This window comes from Salvelinus alpinus, chromosome 4 (genome assembly GCF_045679555.1).
Source record: "Salvelinus alpinus chromosome 4, SLU_Salpinus.1, whole genome shotgun sequence".
Lineage (NCBI taxonomy): Eukaryota > Metazoa > Chordata > Actinopteri > Salmoniformes > Salmonidae > Salvelinus > Salvelinus alpinus.
Genome location: NC_092089.1, coordinates 20,279,308 through 20,299,066, shown reverse-complemented (window position 1 = coordinate 20,299,066; position 19,759 = coordinate 20,279,308). Strand labels below are relative to the sequence as shown.

At 46.4% G+C, this 19,759-nt stretch overlaps 1 protein-coding gene across 3 annotated transcripts in view; it reads right to left on the bottom strand.

Moving 5' to 3' along the window:
• LOC139572986 (pleckstrin homology domain-containing family G member 4B) overlaps positions 1-19,759 on the bottom strand; it is a 91,614-nt gene that overhangs the window by 60,767 nt on the left and 11,088 nt on the right. For all 3 annotated transcript variants that reach the window (XM_071395927.1, XM_071395928.1, XM_071395929.1), the window contains exons 2-3: positions 14,223-14,420; positions 7,873-9,274 (exon numbers count right to left, since the gene is read on the bottom strand). In XM_071395927.1, coding sequence (XP_071252028.1) covers positions 7,873-9,274; positions 14,223-14,420 — 1,600 coding nt within the window. The remainder of the gene's footprint in view (positions 1-7,872; positions 9,275-14,222; positions 14,421-19,759) is intronic.

Sequence of the window (19,759 nt, the reverse complement as noted above, 5' to 3'; positions counted from 1 at the left end):
GTACAGACTCAGTGAGCATAGCCTTGCTATTGAGAAAGGCCGCCGTAGGCAGACATGGCTCTCAAGAGAAGACAGGCTATGTGCTCACTGCCCACAAAATGAGGTGGAAACTGAGCTGCACTTCCTAACCTCCTGCCCAATGTATGACCATATTAGAGAGACATATTTCCCTCAGATTACACAGATCCACAAAGAATTTGAAAACAAATCCAATTTTGATAAACTCCCATATCTACTGGGTGAAATTCCACAGTGTGCCATCACAGCAGCAAGATTTGTGACCTGTTGCCACAAGAAAAGGGCAACCAGTGAAGAACAAACACCATTGTAAATACAACCCATATTTATGCTTATTTATTTTAACTTGTGTGCTTTAACCATTTGTACATTGTTACAACACTGTATATATATAATATGACATTTGTAATGTCTTTCTTGTTTTGAAACTTCTGTATGTGTAATGTTTACTGTTAATTTGTATTGTTTATTTCACTTTTGTGTATTATCTACCTCACTTGCTTTGGCAATGTTAACACATGTTTCCCATGCCAATAAAGCCCCTTGAATTGAATTGAATTGAGAGAGAGAGAGAGAGCGAGAGAGAGAGAGAGAGAGAGAGCGAGAGAGAGAGAGAGAGAGAGAGAGAGAGAGAGAGAGAGAGAGAGAGAGAGAGAGAGAGAGAGAGAGAGAGAGAGAGAGAGAGAGAGAGAGAGAGAGAGAGAGAGAGAGAGAGAGAGAGAGAGAGAGAGAGAGAGAGAGAGAGAGAGAGAGAGAGAGAGAGAGAGAGAGAGAGAGAGAGAGAGAGAGAGAGAGAGAGAGAGAGAGAGAGAGAGAGAGAGAGAGAGAGAGAGAGAGAGAGAGAGAGAGAGAGAGAGAGAGAGAGAGAGAGAGAGAGAGAGAGAGAGAGAGGGGGGATGTATAATCAGGGACTGCTCTTCCAGAATGAGTCACTGCAGAGACCAGGTGTTCCGTCTGACTCACTGATACCAGACCTGGGTTCAAATACTAACTGAAATCTTTCAAATACTTTAAGCATTTGCTTTAGTCTGCCAGGAGTGCCAGATGGGCGGGGACTATTCTACTGGTTCCCTTGCATCAGGCAAACTCAGTCAAGCCCAACTAAAATATGTGAAATTATTTCAAATAGTATTTGAACCCAGGTCTGTCAGCTACTACAAAATAAAACTCTGGATCACAGACAGACTCCCAACGCCCCACTAACAGGAATGTTGCTCCTGACGTTCCCAACTGGTACCAACCCCTGTTATAGCTTACACACTTTCTCCCTTTCTCCTATCCCTCTGGCTGGGGCTGGCTACGAGGCTGGCAGCTCTCACACTCAACATACACAGCCCAGACCTGGGTTCAAATGGTATTTTAATGTTTTTCATGGTTTCAATTGTGAATAGTCCTCTTCAAGATGGTAGCCTACCACTCAGGCAGAGGAGGCTGCAGAGGGGAGGACGGCTCATAATAATGGCCAGAATGGAGTGAATGGAATGGCATCAAACACAGTATGAATCCTAATGAGTAGAAATCTGATTATGACTCCCCCACTAACAGAGGAGGCTGCTGAGGGGAGGACGGCTCATAATAATGGCTGGAATGGAGTGAATGGAATGGCATCAAACACAGTATGAATCCTAATGAGTAGAAATCTGATAATGACTCCCCCACTAACAGTGGAGGCTGCAGAGGGGAGGACGGCTCATAATAATGGCTGGAATGGAGTGAATGGAATGGCATCAAACACAGAATGTGTTCCCTCCATTCTAGCCATTACACTCCATTACACTCCATTCCAGCCATTACACTCCATTACACTCCTTTACACTCCATTCCAGCCATTATTATGAGCCGTCCTCCCCTCAGCAGCCTCCACAGGGTCATCTAATACCTGGTAGAAAGTAAAGCAACAAAGGATATGGCCACGCCCGGACATAAAAACCTGACCATAAAAGCCATTGTTCATACGCCTTCAAAGTTGTCAATGTGTAAAGACAGAGAATGTATAGATTCTCTTGTGTTGTCCTGTCCCCTCCCCTCCCAGCCTCTCCCCACCCAGCCCCTCCGAGCCTAGCCCCTCCCCTCCCAGCCTATCCCCTCCCTTCCCAGTATAGCCCTCCCCTCCCAGCTTCTTCCATCCCAGCCTGTCCCCTCCCCTCCCAGTCCCTCCAAGCATCTCCCCACCCAGCCCCTCCCAGCCTCTCCCCTCCCAGCCTAGCCCCTCCCTCCCCAGTATAGCCCTCCCCTCCCAGCTTCTTCCATCCCAGCCTGTCCCCTCCCCTCCCAGTCCCTCCAAGCATCTCCCCACCCAGCCCCTCCGAGCCTAGCCCCTCCCCTCTGCGCCTATCTCCTCCCAGCCTAGCCCCTCCCTTCCCAGCATAGCCCTCCTCTCCCAGCTTCTTCCATCCCAGCCTGTCCCCTCCCCTCCCCTCCCAGTCCCTCCAAGCATCTCCCCTCCCAGCCTCCCCTCCGAGCCTATCTCCTCCCCTCCGAGCCTTTCCCCTCCCCTCCCAGCCTGTCCCATCCCATCATAACCCCTCCCCTCCCAGCCTGTCCCCTCTCCTCCCAGCATGTCCCCTCCCCTCCCAGCCTGTCCCCTCCCCTCCCAGCCTGTCCCCTCCCATCATAACCCCTCCCCTCCCAGCCTGTCCCCTCCCCTCCCAGCCTGTCCCCTCCCATCATAACCCCTCTCCTCCCAGCCTGTCCCCTCCCCTCCCAGCCTGTCCCCTCCCATCATAACCCCTCTCCTCCCAGCCTGCCCCCTCCCCTCCCAGCCTGTCCCCTCCCATCATAACCACTCCCCTCCCAGCCTGTCCCCTCCCCTACCAGCCTATCCCCTCCCATCCCAGCCTGTCCCCTCCCCTCCCAGCCTGTCCCCTCCCATCATAACCCCTCCCCTCCCAGCCTGTCCCCTCCCATCATAACCCCTCCCCTCCCAGCTTAGCCTCTCCCTTCCCAGCCTAGCCCCCTTTTGTACTCAGACACTAAATGTACTTCCTGTGTGACTGGCTGTGGCTGTGCGGCCAGCAATTCTGTTTGCAACAAACTTCCTACATTGCTTTGTTTTGTCAGGAAGTTATAAATGTAGAGCAAAGCCTCTCCTGCATTGTACCCAGTGTAAGCCTGGGTTGTATACAGCATTTAACACCGTTCTAAGCCATCAATGCAGCCAGGACCTGGTCCCACATTTTTCAACCACACATTTCTGTCTGTCGGAGAACGAAACGGTCTGGACTAGGATGCATCCCAAATGGCACCCTATTCCCTACATATACACTGAGTGTACAAAGCATTGAAATCACAAGAGGGACATGAATGAAGCAATGGCCACCACAGCCATTACCATCACACATGGTGGATGAGGGTAATTCCATCCCTTCTCAAAGTGAGGGATGGTTTTGTTTTCAGAATAAAGTCCGGAAAAAAGTCAGTGTTGGTTCACTGGTTCTCATGTTACTCAGGTGAATGGACCTTACATGAGGACAGGTTAAGGGGTTTTCCTCTGCATTCAGCCCCAGTGGAGAAGGGGGGCACAATGAAAGCTATTGTACAGGAGGCAACTCATCTGTCTGGGACCAGAGTCGAGCACAGCCCAGTCCCACATTCACTGGAAGGACATGTCATGTCACTGTGTGTGTGTGTGTGTGTGTGTGTGTGTGTGTGTGTGTGTGTGTGTGTGTGTGTGTGTGTGTGTGTGTGTGTGTGTGTGTGTGTGTGTGTGTGTGTGTGTGTGTGTGTGTGTGTGTGTGTGTGTGTGTGTGTGTGTGTGTGTGTGTGTGTGTGTGTGCGCGCGCGCGCGCGTGAAATGACACAGACTCAGCAGTTCAGTTGATTTAACGTGCGCGCGTGCGTGCGTGCGTGCGTGCGTGCGTGCGTGCGTGCGCGCGTGTGCGTGTGTGTGTGTGTGTGCGTGTGTGTGTGTGAACCTAGCGCCACTGTGTGTGTGTGTGAACCTAGCGCCACTGTGTGTGTGAACCTAGCACCACAGTGTGTGTGTGTGTGTGTGTGTGTGTGTGTGTGTGTGTGTGTGTGTGTGTGTGTGTGTGTGTGTGTGTGTGTGTGTGTGTGTGTGTGTGTGTGTGTGTGTGTGTGAACCTAGCGCCACTGTGTGTGTGTGTGTGTGTGTGAACCTAGCGCCACTGTGTGTGTGTGTGTGAACCTAGCACCACAGTGTGTGTGTGTGTGTGTGTGTGTGTGTGTGTGTGTGTGTGTGTGTGTGTGTGTGTGTGTGTGTGTGTGTGTGTGTGTGTGTGTGTGTGTGTGTGTGTGTGTGTGTGTGTGTGTGTGTGAATCTAGCACCACTGTGTGTGTGTGTTTCCCTCCTACGTCTGATTGGTTACAGGAACCTCTGAGGTTTCCTGTCCACCAAGGTCTCAATGGGCTCTAGGTTTTCAGTGGTGCTATGTTTTCAGTGGCTCTAGGTTTACAGTGGCGCTGGGTTTACAGTGGCGCTGGGTTTTCAGTGGTGCTATGTTTTCAGTGGCTCTAGGTTTTCAGTGGCTCTAGGTTTTCAGTGGCGCTGGGTTTTCAGTGGCGCTGGGTTTTCAGTGGTGCTAGGTTTTCAGTGGCGCTGGGTTTTCAGTGGTGCTAGGTTTTCAGTGGCGCTGGGTTTTCAGTGGCGCTAGGTTTTCAGTGGCGCTATGTTTTCAGTGGCTCTGGGTTTTCAGTGGAGCTGGGTTTTCAGTGGCCCTAGGTTTTCAGTGGCCCTATGTTTTCAGTGGTTCTAGGTTTTCAGTGGCTCTAGGTTTTCAGCGGTTCTAGATTTTCAGTGGTTCTAGGTTTTCAGTGGCACTAGGTTTTCAGTGATTCTAGGTTTTCAGTGACTAGGTTTTCAGAGACTAGGTTTTCAGTGGTTCTAGGTTTTCAGTGACTAGGTTTTCAGAGACTAGGTTTTCAGTGGAGCTGGGTTTTCAGTGTGGAAAATTGGGCTTCAGCTTGCTACTGTTGTATTGCTCTGCCATGAGGTCATGGCAGGCAGAAATCCCTCATTGTTGAGGGAGATACTGACATTGTGGGGAAGTTGTACTAAATACAGTTAGGGGTTCTGGAATAATATGTCTCATTGGGCCGTATTTATAATCTATAAGGCCAAGAGATTTTCCTTTTCAGGGCACATGGTCATGGTCTTATCTTTTTCCAATCAGGGAAAACCTACCATCCCTGGGCGGAACTGCTGAGTCTGTGTCATTTCACGGGGTTAAATCAACTGAACTGCTGAGTCTGTGTCATTTCACGAGGTTAAAATCAACTGAACTGCTTAGTCTGTGTCATTTCACGGGGTTAAATCAACTGAACTGCTGAGTCTGTGTCATTTCACGGGGTTAAATCAACTGAACTGCTGAGTCTGTGTCATTTCACGGGGTTAAATCAACTGAACTGCTGAGTCTGTGTCATTTCACGGGGTTAAATCAACTGAACTGCTGAGTCTGTGTCATTTCACGGGGTTAAATCAACTGAACTGCTGAGTCTGTGTCATTTCACGAGGTTAAAATCAACTGAACTGCTGAGTCTGTGTCATTTCACAGGGTTTAAGGGACTCTTCAGGATTTTGGCAATGAGGAAGTTAGAGGTAGTTGCGCTAACTAGCGTTAGCAGATACACATAGACTTCCAGCCATTGCGCTAATGCTAGTTAGCATTGGCTCACAAAACGGGCTCCAACTTCATTGAACATAGAAATATACAAATGGTATTCACCAGTTCATCTGACTCTGGGGAAGTAGATAAAGGGCCTCGTTGCCAACATCCAAACGTATCTCTTTAAATCAACTCACACACTTTCCACATTTCAATACCCGGAAGAGGCCGTGCTAAATAAAACAGAATGATTCCCTGGAGGACACTTTCACAAAGCAACTCTTCTGCACTGCCCTGCACAGAACAACAGAACAGTGTGTGTGTCCAACACCACGTCTGTTCCAGGGATGGGCCATACCTGTCACATAACATGTCAAAGCGCATATACACACACACACAACCCCTCCCCCTCCACCACCCAAAACAACCAGCACATGAGAACTACAAGCTGTCTGCTCATATCAACAGTCCAGACAAACACAGGCCTGTAACCCCTCTGTCAGATCCCTATTACTGCAGGTCATAATTACCCACTGAAACCACAACATACAACCTGTCTGGAAACAAAGCGTGTTTTCAAGCCCGGAGGCCATTTGATACAGTGAGAGAGCTGCTGTTATGATCTCCATTGGACACAATGGCAGGGGAAGTGTTTGTCCAAACTGAAGACGACGCTTGAGTTGAGACATCTAATCACCAACGCATTCTCACAACACATAGCTGTTTAGACTTCTACTGCCTTTGTTGATGTTACATTCTTAAACCAACATGAAGACTGGTAGAAATGATGTGTTTTCAAAGGAAAAACTGGTAGAAATGATGTGTTTTCAAAGGAAAAACTGGTTGATATGATAATTTAACCAGTTTTGCCCACTGAATGGACTTTTACCTTTGACAAAGGTCTAGCTCCAACCAACTGAGCTATCAGTATACCTGACCTCACTCCTATTTCAATCAATACATATAAATAGCCCAAGCAGAAGTCAAACCCTTAACCTTGGTCTATACAGCCCATGTGGGATCATTATATACCAGACTCCAGGAGTCATACCCATAACCTTGGTCTATACAGCCCATGTGGGATCATTATATACCAGACTCCAGGAGTCATACCCATAACCTTGGTCTATACAGCCCATGTGGATCATTATATACCAGACTCCAGGAGTCAAACCCATAACCTTGGTCTATACAGCCCATGTGGATCATTATATACCAGACTACAGGAGTCAAACCCATAACCTTGGTCTATACAGCCCATGTGGGATCATTATATACCAGACTCCAGGAGTCAAACCCATAACCTTGGTCTATACAGCCCATGTGGGATCATTATATACCAGACTCCAGGAGTCAAACACCTTGGTCTATACAGCCCATGTGGGATCATTATATACCAGACTCCTGCAGTGTTTAAAATAATACCCTTGACAAAGACTTTAAAATAATATTCAGTCCATGCGGACCTATGAGACTTTTTGGTGCCATGTGGGACAAACCATACATGTTATACTAATCAGTCACATGTTATACTAATCAGTCACATGTTATACTAATCAGTCACATGTTATACTAATCAGTCACATGTTATTCTAATCAGTCACATGTTATACTAATCAGTCACATGTTATACTAATCAGTCACATGTTATACTAATCAGTCACATGTTATACTAATCAGTCACATGTTATACTAATCAGTCACATGTTATTCTAATCAGTCACATGTTATACTAATCAGTCACATGTTATTCTAATCAGTCACATGTTATTCTAATCAGTCACATGTTATTCTAATCAGTCACATGTTATTCTAATCAGTCACATGTTATTCTAATCAGTCACATGTTATACTAATCAGTCACATGTTATTCTAATCAGTCCCATGTTATACTAATCAGTCCCATGTTATACTAATCAGTCCCATGTTATACTAATCAGTCACATGTTATTCTAATCAGTCCCATGTTATACTAATCAGTCACATGTTATACTAATCAGTCACATGTTATTCTAATCAGTCACATTTTATACTAATCAGTCACATGTTATACTAATCAGTCACATGTTATACTAATCAGTCACATGTTATTCTAATCAGTCACATGTTATTCTAATCAGTCACATGTTATACTAATCAGTCACATGTTATACTAATCAGTCACATGTTATACTAATCAGTCACATGTTATACTAATCAGTCACATGTTATACTAATCAGTCACATGTTATACTAATCAGTCACATGTTATACTAATCAGTCACATGTTATTGTAATCAGGTTTTTCTACCTGTCTCCTCTCTAACACTGCTCCTCCTGTCTGAGCTGGAGAAGGCAGCCTCCAGGTCCAGCCGTCCGAAGCGCAGGGCGTATCCGTTCATCAGCTTCTTTGGTGAGAAGACTCCACTGCTGGCCGAGCCCCCGGAGGAGGAGCGCGCCCGGTGCCCTTTGACCTGGGCCGCCTTGTTAGTCCTCTCTAGAGACTTGGAGCGCCTCTCAGCACGGGTCTCCAGGGCCCCAGCGTTCCTCAGACCCCTCTGGAGGTACAGGAGAGGTGTGCTGGGAGAGAGTCGGGGGGAGTCGGGGTCCCCACCCAGCCATGCCCTGGTCCCCCCTAGCCTGAGCCCACGGGGCCCCTGGTCTCTCTGGGTGGTGGGGGTGGAGGGGCTGCTACCAGGGGTTGAAGCTGGAGATGAGGCATCCTCTCTGGGGCTGAGTGGGCTGAGACCTGGGCATGCAGGACTGTGCTCTGGTCCTTCCTCCAGGATGGACTCAGAGCTAGAGCCCAGGTTCATGGGGTTCTGCAGGGCCTCCATGTAGGACTTACGGAACAGTCTCCGGGTCTCGAAGGACACAGAGTCCCTGGCGTGGCGGGGGCGGCGCGGGTTGGGGTTACTGAGGTCGGTGCTGAACGACAGGGTCCTGGTCCTCTCTCTGCTCCCACCCTGGCCCTCCTCCCCATCCCACTGGCCCTTCCCCGGACCACCACCACCCTCCCCAGCCAGCCTGCCTGTCTGTGGGCTGCAGGAGTGAGAGGCAGGAGCTGCTCTCAGGCTGTGGTTCTGATTGTGGTTCTCCATCCGGTGAAGTCCTGGGTTGGGATCCTGTTGGGACCTGCAACTAGTGCTGCTGGGGTCCATTACATGGACCCGCCTGCTCAGGATAGCAGGCTCTGAGAAGGTAGAGTCTGCCCCCTGGGAGTGTAGTGATTCGTGGGAGCTGCGATGGGAGTCCAGGGTCCCCGTGGATCCACTGGTACTGCAGGCGCTGAGCTGGCCACGGAAGCCCGTGCTGTCGCCTCGCGTCTGCATGATGGCGTCTGTCGTGCTGCTGACGAACAGAGGATTCACCACGTTCTTCCACGGCGTCCGGTACACGACGGTGCCGGTGGTGAGCAACCAGTTCTGCAGCGGGTGGAGGTTGCGCTCGCGCGTCACATTCTGCAGGAAGTCAGCGGTGAAGACGCTGCCGTACATGCTCTCTGGGACGGGGATCTCTGCGATGGCCTGGCCGCTGGCCGACAGACATTTTATGACCAGCTTGGCAGCCTTGCGGCCCAGAGGAACCACCTGTAGGTAGAAGTCTCCCTGCTTCAGACGGACCTTATGGAGCGGGGCGAGCTGCAAGACCACCTTCTCGTTGATGCAGAAGGGCCAACCCTCATGATAGAACAGCCGGCCGTGGAAACGCACCTGTAGAGGAAGACAATACTTTATTAACCCATACCAGACTGAAATGTGTCTTCTGCTGTATCCAACCCCTCTGATATACACATACATACACTTCACAGATGTAAGCTCTTAATTTGTCACAGCAAAAGAATCCTGAAGCAACAGGATTTGAACATTTAGTCCATAATGTTGCTTGATCGGTGGTTAGGCTATTAGCTGGCCAAAAGTAGGTTACATTTCAATTGCAATACTGTTAATATAACCATGTGTTAGTGTGGGTTTTTCAGTAACTTTAGGTAAATCAGGAAAATTATCAGCAACAAAAGAGTGATCAAATGTTGACCCTACATCTGTAGATTAGAGAGACTGGAGCAGTGTGAAACCACAGCGCTGCACCAGGCATAGAGAGATGGACAACAGATTAGAGAGACTGGAGCAGTGTGAAACCACAGGGCTGCACCAGGCATAGAGAGATGGACAACAGATTAGAGAGACTGGAGCAGGGTGAAACCACAGGGCTGCACCAGGCATAGAGAGATGGACATCAGATTAGAGAGACTGGAGCAGTGTGAAACAACAGTGCTGCACCAGGCATAGAGAGATGGACATCAGATTAGAGAGACTGGAGCAGGGTGAAACCACAGTGCTGCACCAGGCATAGAGAGATGGACAACACAAAAAACAGACAGCGACTCCCCACAGCAAAATATCCTCAGTGTTATACAGTATCCCTGACGCGTTTTAGAAGCTCTTACAGATATAATGTAGAGAGTGTATAGAAGTTAATTTGGAAATTATTCAGACCCCTTGACCTTTTCAACATTTTGTTACGTTACAGCCTTATTCTAAAAATTATAGCATTTTTTTTCTCATCAATCTACACACAATACTCCATAAAGACAAAGGAAAAACTGTTTTTAGAAAATGCAACCAAAACCCCCCCGGAAATATCACATTTACATAAGTAGTTAGACCCTTTACTCAGTACTTTGTTGTAGCACCATTGGCAGAAATTACAGCCTCAAGTCTTCTTGGGTATGATGGTACAAGCTTGGCACACCTATATTTGGGGAGTTTCTCCCATTCTTCTCGCAGATCCCCTCAAGCTCTGTCAGGTTAGATGGGGAGCGTCGCTGTACAGCTATTTTCAGGTCTCTCCAGAGATGTTCGATCGGGTTCAAGTCCAGGCTCTGGCAGGGCCACTCAAGGACATTCAGAGACTTGTCCCGAAGCCACTCATGCATTGTCTTGGCTGTGTGCTTAGGGTTGTTGTCCTGTTGGAAGGTGAATCTTCGCCCCAGTCTCAGCTCCTGAGCGCTCTGGAGCAGGTTTTCATCACGGATTTCCCTGTACTTGGCTCCGTTCATCTTTCCCTTGTTCCTGACTAGTCTCCCAGTCTCTGCCGCTAAAAAACATCCCCACAGCATGATGCTGCCACCACCATGCTTAACCATAGGGATGGTGACAGGTTTCCTCCAGACGTGACGCTTGGTATTCAGCCAAAGAGTTCAATGTTGGTTTCATCAGACCAGAGAATCTTGTTTCTCATGGCCAGAGTCCTTTAGGTGCCTTTGGCAAACTCCAAGCGGGCTGTCATGTGCCTTTTACTGAGGAGTGGCTTCTGTCTGGCCACTCTACCATAAAGGCTTCATTGGTGGAGTGCTGCAGAGAGGGTTGTCCTTCTGGAAGGTTCTCAGAGGAACTCTGGAGCTGTGCTCTGTCAACTGTGGGACCTTATATAGACAGGTGTGTGTCTTTCCAAATCATGTCCAATCAATAGAATTTACCACAGGTGGACTCCAATCAACTCGTAGAAACATCTCAAGGATGATCAATGGAAACAGGATGCACCTGAGATCAATTTCGAGTCTCATAACAAAGGGTCTGAATACTTATGTAAATAAGATATCTGATATACACATACATACACTTCACAGATGTAAGCTCTTAATTTGTCACAGCAAAAGAATCCTGCAGCGACAGGATTTGAACATTTAATGTTTTTTTATTTTTTATAAATTAGCAAAAATGTCTCAAAATCTGTTTTTGGCTTTGTCATTATGGTATTGCTTGTAGATTGATGAGGATTTTATTTAATCAATTTTAGAATAAGTCTGTAACGTAACCAAATGTGGAAAAAGTCAAGAGGTCTGAATACTGTCCAAATGCACTGTAAATGGCTCAAACATACATTCCACTTTTATAGAGAGAGGCACCCTCTTTTCATAGCACTTGAGTGAATCATCGTTCTCTTTTCAACGTCATTCCAATGAGCTGATTCCTCAGGATCCTGGAGGCTCGCGAAACCTGCCCGTTCAGGCCCGGTTACTAAGCAACCACAACCCAAACTCTAAACCATGACACTGTCGTACAAAGAGCTCTTAAAAGTAGAGAAACAGTACTCAGTGTCCCAAATGGCACTATATTGTACAGTGAACTACTTTTGACCAGAGCCCTATGGTCAAAAGTAGTGCACTAAATAGGGAATAGTGTGCCATTTTTTGGTCTATTTCCCATTGGCTTAGCTGCTGTAAAAGTGAAGGAAAACCATTGAAAAAGCCAGCGTTGCCTGGCGACTGATCATATTGCTGTTGACACCAAGCCTCTCACACACGGGGAGTTTTTCTTAGCGGCTAGCCAGGCTTAGATAGCGAGGTAAAACTAACGCTGTGTGGCTATCAGGCTATCCATCACAGTGTAATCACAGCAGATGAATACAGAGGAATAGGGTTTCGGGGCCTTTGGTCATGGAGACATGGAGCCCTCTCTAACCCACAGCAATTAAAGCTGCTGGGAGAGCCAGGATTAGATGACAACCTGGACCCCTGAGCCCAGGGATGGTGGCTAGGCTCTCAGGCAGACCACAGTTTCCTCTCTGTTTCGGTCTCTATTCAGAGCAGGAGGGCCGGGCGTGTGTCCCAAATTACATCCTGTTCCCCATATAGTACACTACTTTTGACCTGGTAGTGCATTATATAGGCAATAAGGTGCGATTTGGGGCTCAACCTCTGTCTCATTCCAGAGTCTTCTCTCTGTTTCTGTGTGTATGGCTCCAGAGCAGAATGTCTGCATGGCTTTCTGTCTGATTTCTATGAACAATGATCCATTCTGTCTCACTCTGTTGTTCCCCCTCACCCTCTCAGCAGAGATATTTCACACTCATCTCTCTCTCTCTCTCTCTCTCTTTTCACATTCTCTCTCTCTATCTCTCTCTCTCTCTCTCTCTCTCTCTCTCTCTCTCTCTCTCTCTCTCTCTCTCTCTCTCTCTCTATATATATATATATCTTTCTCATTCTCTTTCTCTCTTTCTCTCTCTCTCTCTTCTCTCTCCTCTCTTGATTGTTGTCTGTCATCACTGTGTTGTAATTATGTCTATAATGGTGTGTATTAGTGTTCTGTGTTGTAATGGTGTCTATAATGCTGTGTATTAGTGGTCTGTTCTCATCACAGTGTTGTAATGGTGTCTATAATGGTGTGTATTAGTGTTCTGTTCTCATCACTGTGTTGTAATGGTGTCTATAATGGTGTGTATTAATGTTCTGTGTTGTAATGGTGTTTATAATGGTGTGTATTAATGTTATGTGTTGTAATGGTGTCTATAATGGTGTGTATTAGTGTTATGTTCTCATCACTGTGTTGTAATGGTGTCTATAATGGTGTGTATTAATGTTCTGTGTTGTAATGGTGTCGATAATGCTGTGTATTAACGTTCTGTGTTGTAATGGTGTCTATAATGGTGTGTATTAGTGTTCTGTGTTGTAATGGTGTCTATAATGGTGTGTATTAATGTTCTGTGTTGTAATGGTGTTTATAATGGTGTGTATTAATGTTATGTGTTGTAATGGTGTCTATAATGGTGTGTATTAATGTTCTGTGTTGTAATGGTGTCGATAATGCTGTGTATTAACGTTCTGTGTTGTAATGGTGTCTATAATGGTGTGTATTAGTGTTCTGTGTTGTAATGGTGTCTATAATGGTGTGTATTAGTGTCCTGTTCTCATCACAGTGTTGTTGGTGTGTATTATGTTCTGTGTTGTAATGGTGTCTATAATGGTGTGTATTAGTGTTCTGTTCTCATCACAGTGTTGTAATGGTGTCTATAATGGTGTGTATTAGTGTTCTGTTCTCATCACTGTGTTGTAATTATGTCTATAATGGTGTGTATTAGTGTTCTGTGTTGTAATGGTGTCTATAATGGTGTGTATTAGTGTTCTGTGTTGTAATGGTGTCTATAATGGTGTGTATTATGTTCTGTGTTGTAATGGTGTCTATAATGGTGTGTATTAGTGTTCTGTTCTCATCACAGTGTTGTAATGGTGTCTATAATGGTGTGTATTAGTGTTCTGTGTTGTAATGGTGTCTATAATTGTGTGTATTAGTGTTCTGTGTTGTAATGGTGTCTATAATGGTGTGTATTAGTGTTTAGATTAGATAAAATAGTAATAGTAACCATGATGGGAGTCTTTTGGCCAGACTTTATAGTCTCTGTCTGTCTGCTCCACTTTATAGTTGATCTTTAGGTTCAGTTTATTTCCTTCCTCTCTGTCTTTTCTCAGCCTTATAGCCCCATGATGTCTCTTCAGTGAGACTAAAGCCACGAGAGATCAAGGTTCACATAGAGCATCTCTCTCCACGGCTCCAATAGTTCCACAGGAAAGGGAAGCTGCCTGTGTTACGTTTCCAAAGCATTCATATTCACTTCAAAACTTCCTGAACTCTGCTGCTTTGTAGAGTACTATCTCGCTCGGTCTCTCTCTCTCTCTCTCTCTCTCTCTCTCTCTCTCTCTCTCTCTCTCTCTCTCTCTCTCTCTCTCTCTCTCTCTCTCTCTCTCTCTCTCTCTCTCTCTCTCTCTCTCTCTCTCTCTCTCTCTCTCTCTCTCTCTTTTCTCTCTCTCTCTCTCTCTCTCTCTCTCTCTCTCTCTCTCCTTTCCTCCCTCCTTCCCTCTCGCCATCCCTCCCCTCCACTCACACAAGTCTCTTGTTGGATGCTCTGCAGGATCCTCTTGGCAGGAAGTAAGAAGTCGATGAGGCATCGGAGTCCGTCCCCACGGTACTGCCTCTCCACCACGCTGAACAGCTGCCACAGGACGGTGGACGCGGTGGCACTGAATGGAGGGTACAGCGCAGACAGGGTGCTCTGGATACAACTGTCCAGGGACTCAGAGTCCTGTAGGGGCAGAGGAGAGGAGGAGAGAGGTGGATTAGATACAGTCCTGCCTGGGCAGAGGAGAGGAGGAGAGAGGTGTATTAGATACAGTCCTGCCTGGGCAGAGGAGAGGAGGAGAGGAGGAGGAGAGGAGGAGAGGAGGAGGAGAGAGGTGTATTAGATACAGTCCTGCCTGGGCAGAGGAGAGGAGGAGGAAGACAGAGGAGAGGTTACAGAGCAGACAGGGGCTCTGGATACAACTGTCCAGAACTGGTAGAGATGATGAAGAACAATATTACATTATTGTCCACGGATGTCAAATGGATGTCACATGGCTAAAGAGAGAGGGGGGAAAAGAAAGAGAGAGCGATAGAGAGAGAGGGAAAGAGAGAGAGAGAGAGAGAGAGAGGGAGAGAGAGAGAGAGAGAGAGAGAGGGAAAGAGAGAGAGAGAGAGAGAGAGAGGGAGAGGGAGAGAGAGAGAGAGAGAGAGAGAGGGAGAGGGAGAGGGAGAGGGAGAAACAGAGAGATTTTTTACAAATATAGTTATTTCACCTGTCCCCTTCATGGTGTAATGATGAAGCTCATAGATCACCCGTTGGTAATGAACATGTGCAGACATTGGCAGGTTTTATCTAAGCTACTGTACGTATGAAAAGTGTTCCTTGCTTGAGGCCAACATTCAGCATAAAGACTTCTTATATAACGTGTATACCCACAGCGCACACCCACAGTGAAAACACTTTGGCACAGCACTGTGAGATATTGTCATCACTGACCTTATCATGACACGCTTATAATAAATTCCGCAATGCCCTCAGACAAACCATCAAACAGGCAAAGCGTCAATACAGGACTAAGATGGAATCCTACTACACCGCCTCTGATGCTTGTCGGATGTGGCAGGGCTTGCAAACTATTATGGAATACAAAGGGAAACCCAGCCGCGAGCTGCCCAGTGACACGAGCCTACCAGATTAGCTAAATGCTTTTTATGCTCGCTTCGAGGCAAGCAACACTGAAGCATGCACGAGAGCACCAGCTGGTTCGGACGACTGTGTGATCACGCTCTCCGTAGCCGATGTGAGCAAGACCTTTAAACAGGTCAACGTTCACAAAGCCGCGGGGCCAGACGGATGACCAGGACGTGTACGTGCATTTTGCTACACTCGCATTAACATCTGCTAACCATGTGTAGGTGACCAATTTCATTTGATTTGATTTGGTAGCCATGAAGTGCTTTGGAAGGCTGGTCATGACTCACATCAACACCTTCATCCCAGAAACCCTAGACCCACTCCAATTCACATACCGCCCCAACAGATCCACAGATGACGCAATCTCAATCGCACTCCACACTGTGCACTTTCCCACCTGTACAAAAGGAACACCTATGTGAGAATGCTGTTCATTGACTACAGCTCAGCGTTCAACACCATAGTGCCCAGAAAGCTCATCACTAAGCTAAGGACCTTGGGACTAAACACCTCCCTCGACTGCGTGGCCAAGCACGACTCCAACACCATCATTAAGTTTGCTGACGACACAACAGTGGTAAGCCTAATCACCAACAACAATGAGACAGCCTACATGGAGGAGGTCAGAGACCTGGCAGTGTGGTGCCAGGATAACAACCTCTCCCTCAACGTGAGCGAGACAAAGGAGCTGATCGTGGACTACAGGAAACGGAGAGCCAGACATGCCCCCGTTCACATCGACAGGCTGTAGTGGAGCGGGTCGAGAGTTTACAGTTCCTTGGTGTCCACATCACCAACAAACTATCATGGTCCAAACACACCAAGACAGTCGTGAAGAGGTCATGACAACACCTTTTCCCCCTCAGGAGACTGAAAACGTTTGGCATGGGTCCCCAGATCCTCAAAAAGTTCTACAGCTGCACCATCGAGAGCATCCTGACCGGTTCCCTCACCGCCTGGTATGGCAACTGCTCGGTATCTGACCGTAAGGAGCTACAGAGGGGCCCAGTACATCACTGGGGGCAAGCGTCCTGCCATCCAGGACCTATATACTAGGCGGTGTCAGAGGAAGGCCCAAAAAATTGTCAAAGACTCCAGTCACCCAAGTCATAGACTGTTCTCTCTGCTACCGCACGGCAAGCGATAAGTCTAGGTCCAAAAGGCTCCTTAACAGATTCTACCCCCCAAGCCATAAGACTGCTGAACAATGAATCAAATGGCCCCCTGAACTATTTACACTGACCCCCCCCTTTGTTTTTACACTGCTGCTACATACTGTTTATTATCTATACATAGCCACTTTACCCCTACCTACATATACAAATGACCTTGACTAACCTGTACCCCCACTAATTGACTCTGTACCGGTACTCCCTGTATATAGCCTCGTTATTGTTATCTTATTGTGTTAGTTAATTAAATTTTTAACTTTAGTTTATTTAGTAAATATTTTCTTAACTCTATTTCTTGAACTGCATTGTTGTATTCAGCGCATGTGACAAATAAAATTGTAGTAATTCCACCAATGAAACAGTAGAACCAGTTCACCTGCTTTTACACTATGATTGACTGTTAGATGTTCAATGGTTCTTCAGAGTAGTTTCACCATATTAAATGTTCAGTTCACCTAACAGGGTTGTTTTTTAAAGGAGTAGTTTCACCATATTAAATGTTCAGTTCACCTAACAGGGTTGTTTTTAAAAGGAGTAGTTTCACCATATTAAATGTTCAGTTCACCTAACAGGGATGTTTTTAAAAGGAGTAGTTTCACCATATTAAATGTTCAGTTCACCTAACAGGGTTGTTTTTAAAAGGAGTAGTTTCACCATATTAAATGTTCAGTTCACCTAACAGGGTTGTTTTTTAAAGGAGTAGTTTCACCATATTAAATGTTCAGTTCACCTAACAGGGTTGTTTTTTAAAGGAGTAGTTTCACCATATTAAATGTTCAGTTCACCTAACAGGGTGGTTTTTAAAAGGAGTAGTTTCACCATATTAAATGTTCAGTTCACCTAACAGGGTTGTTTTTAAAAGGAGTAGTTTCACCATATTAAATGTTCAGTTCACCTAACAGGGTGGTTTTTTAAAGGAGTAGTTTCACCATATTAAATGTTCAGTTCACCTAACAGGGTTGTTTTTAAAAGGAGTAGTTTCACCATATTAAATGTTCAGTTCCCCTAACAGGGTGGTTTTTTAAAGGAGTAGTTTCACCATATTAAATGTTCAGTTCCCCTAACAGGGTGGTTTTTTAAAGGAGTAGTTTCACCATATTAAATGTTCAGTTCACCTAACAGGGTTGTTTTTAAAAGGAGTAGTTTCACCATATTAAATGTTCAGTTCACCTAACAGGGTTGTTTTTTAAAGGAGTAGTTTCACCATATTAAATGTTCAGTTCACCTAACAGGGATGTTTTTTAACATTTTTAACCTTTTTTTTTACCTTAAATGAATCCCTCTTTCACAAGAAATACCTAATCATTTCCAGAAATGACTTTGTCAAAGCAACAAAATAATGAGGTGAAGATCTTCCTAGAAGTCACAGAGGGAATGCTTTAACAGGTCTTTATTTATATATAAAAATCTGATTTATAGAATTGTCCATGTGGTCTACAGTATAATGAAGGGAACTTCATTTAATATAACGGGCTTTTAAAAATTCTATATTTGTGCACAATATCTACTTTAAATAACAAAGGGACACAAAAGGCATTCATTTTGTGGAACAACCCTTATAACAGCATAACAGAGAGAGTGTCCCTGTCATGTTTCTGTTTGGGTTGTGGGACCTCAGAGCTGTGACACACACACACACCCTCTAACTCTCCAGGAAGTCAGTAGGTCGCAGGACACATCCTGCGTGATGGCCTTTCCATTAGAGACAGGGGAAACATCTGGACGGGTGACGTCATGGACAGAGGAGAGCGGACACAAACCCCCGGCCTGGAAAGTCCAGTCTCTCTCTACCCTGGTCATCTACCCTGGTCATCCCGGTCAGCATTGTGTCTGTAGCGCAATGGCTTTTCCCTAATGAGGAGCCAGGGGATGTAATGGTATAATGTAACCTAACCCACTAGCAACAATAACGTCAGTGCTGCTAACTGAACCTGACCCTGTAACACCAGGGACCTGTCACACCAGGGACCTGTAACACCAGGGACCTGTAACAGCTCAGTAGTGTTGACATGACATTGTAATGTCAGTGCTGCTAACTACACCTGACCCTGTAACACCAGGGACCTGTAACACCAGGGACCTGTAACACCAGGGACCTGTAACACCAGGGACCTGTAACACCAGGGACCTGTAACAGCTCAGTAGTGTTGACTTGTCACGGTAAAGTCAGGCACATGACCAGAGGACAGGGTGTATAAAGACACAATACGACCTCTCTGGTACTAGAGGATTGTTGTTTGTCTCAATGAGGATGACCTGCTCTAGTAGACATAGGCAGTGTCTCAAATGGCACCCTAGTCCCTATATAGTGCCCTATGGGCCCGGGTCAAACGTAGTGCACTATATAGAGAATATGATTCCATTTGGGACACATTGAGGATAACCCTCATGACAGGACTGGTAGACATGTTGTTCACCATTCAGCCTCTGACCTCTGACCTCTGACCTGTGTCCAGTCAGCCACGGGGCCACTGTGACATCACCAAGGCCAAACTGCTGCCTGTCGGTTGGAACGCTCCTTCCCTTCCACAATAGAACACAACAGTGGACTGGAACAGTGGAATGGAACAGTGGAACACTCCAGGCTCTTCCACTGACAGCCACACAGATAGAACTCACTGCCAGGGAAAGTCCGGCACAGAAACAACAGGGCTGCCTCCCAAAGGGCACCCTATTTAGTGCACTACTTTTGACCAGGGCTTACATAGGGCACTACAGTATATAGGTAGTGCACTACAGTATATAGGGAATAGGATTCCATTTGGGACACAACCCAACACTGTATACACAGGGGTGAATGTAGAAAGGCCGTTAGAGAGAGTTCACTATGCAGACAGTTTATTTACAGTTACAGGTGTTTATCAAACTGAGATATGCAACTGTCTGTCAGATCACAACAGCTGGTTTGAGTCAGTCAACATTCTCAGAGCAATTTCACCGCCCCCAAAATTCCAATCCAACCCCCCCTCGTACGACAGTCCAGAATTGAGATGTGTCACATTGTTGAAATGATTTGTTTGGTATTTCAGCCCCACCATCATCTCAGAGAGTGACTGTAACAGAGTGTGTTGTTGGTAGACAGCTCTCCTACAAGACCTTCATTGTTCTGTTGTTCCCCTCTCTAACTGCTATGGTCTGGATGCCCCTTCCCACCTCCATTAGCAGGCCCAGTCTGGCTCTGAGGGAAACCAAAACGTCTCTCTCTGAGCAGGC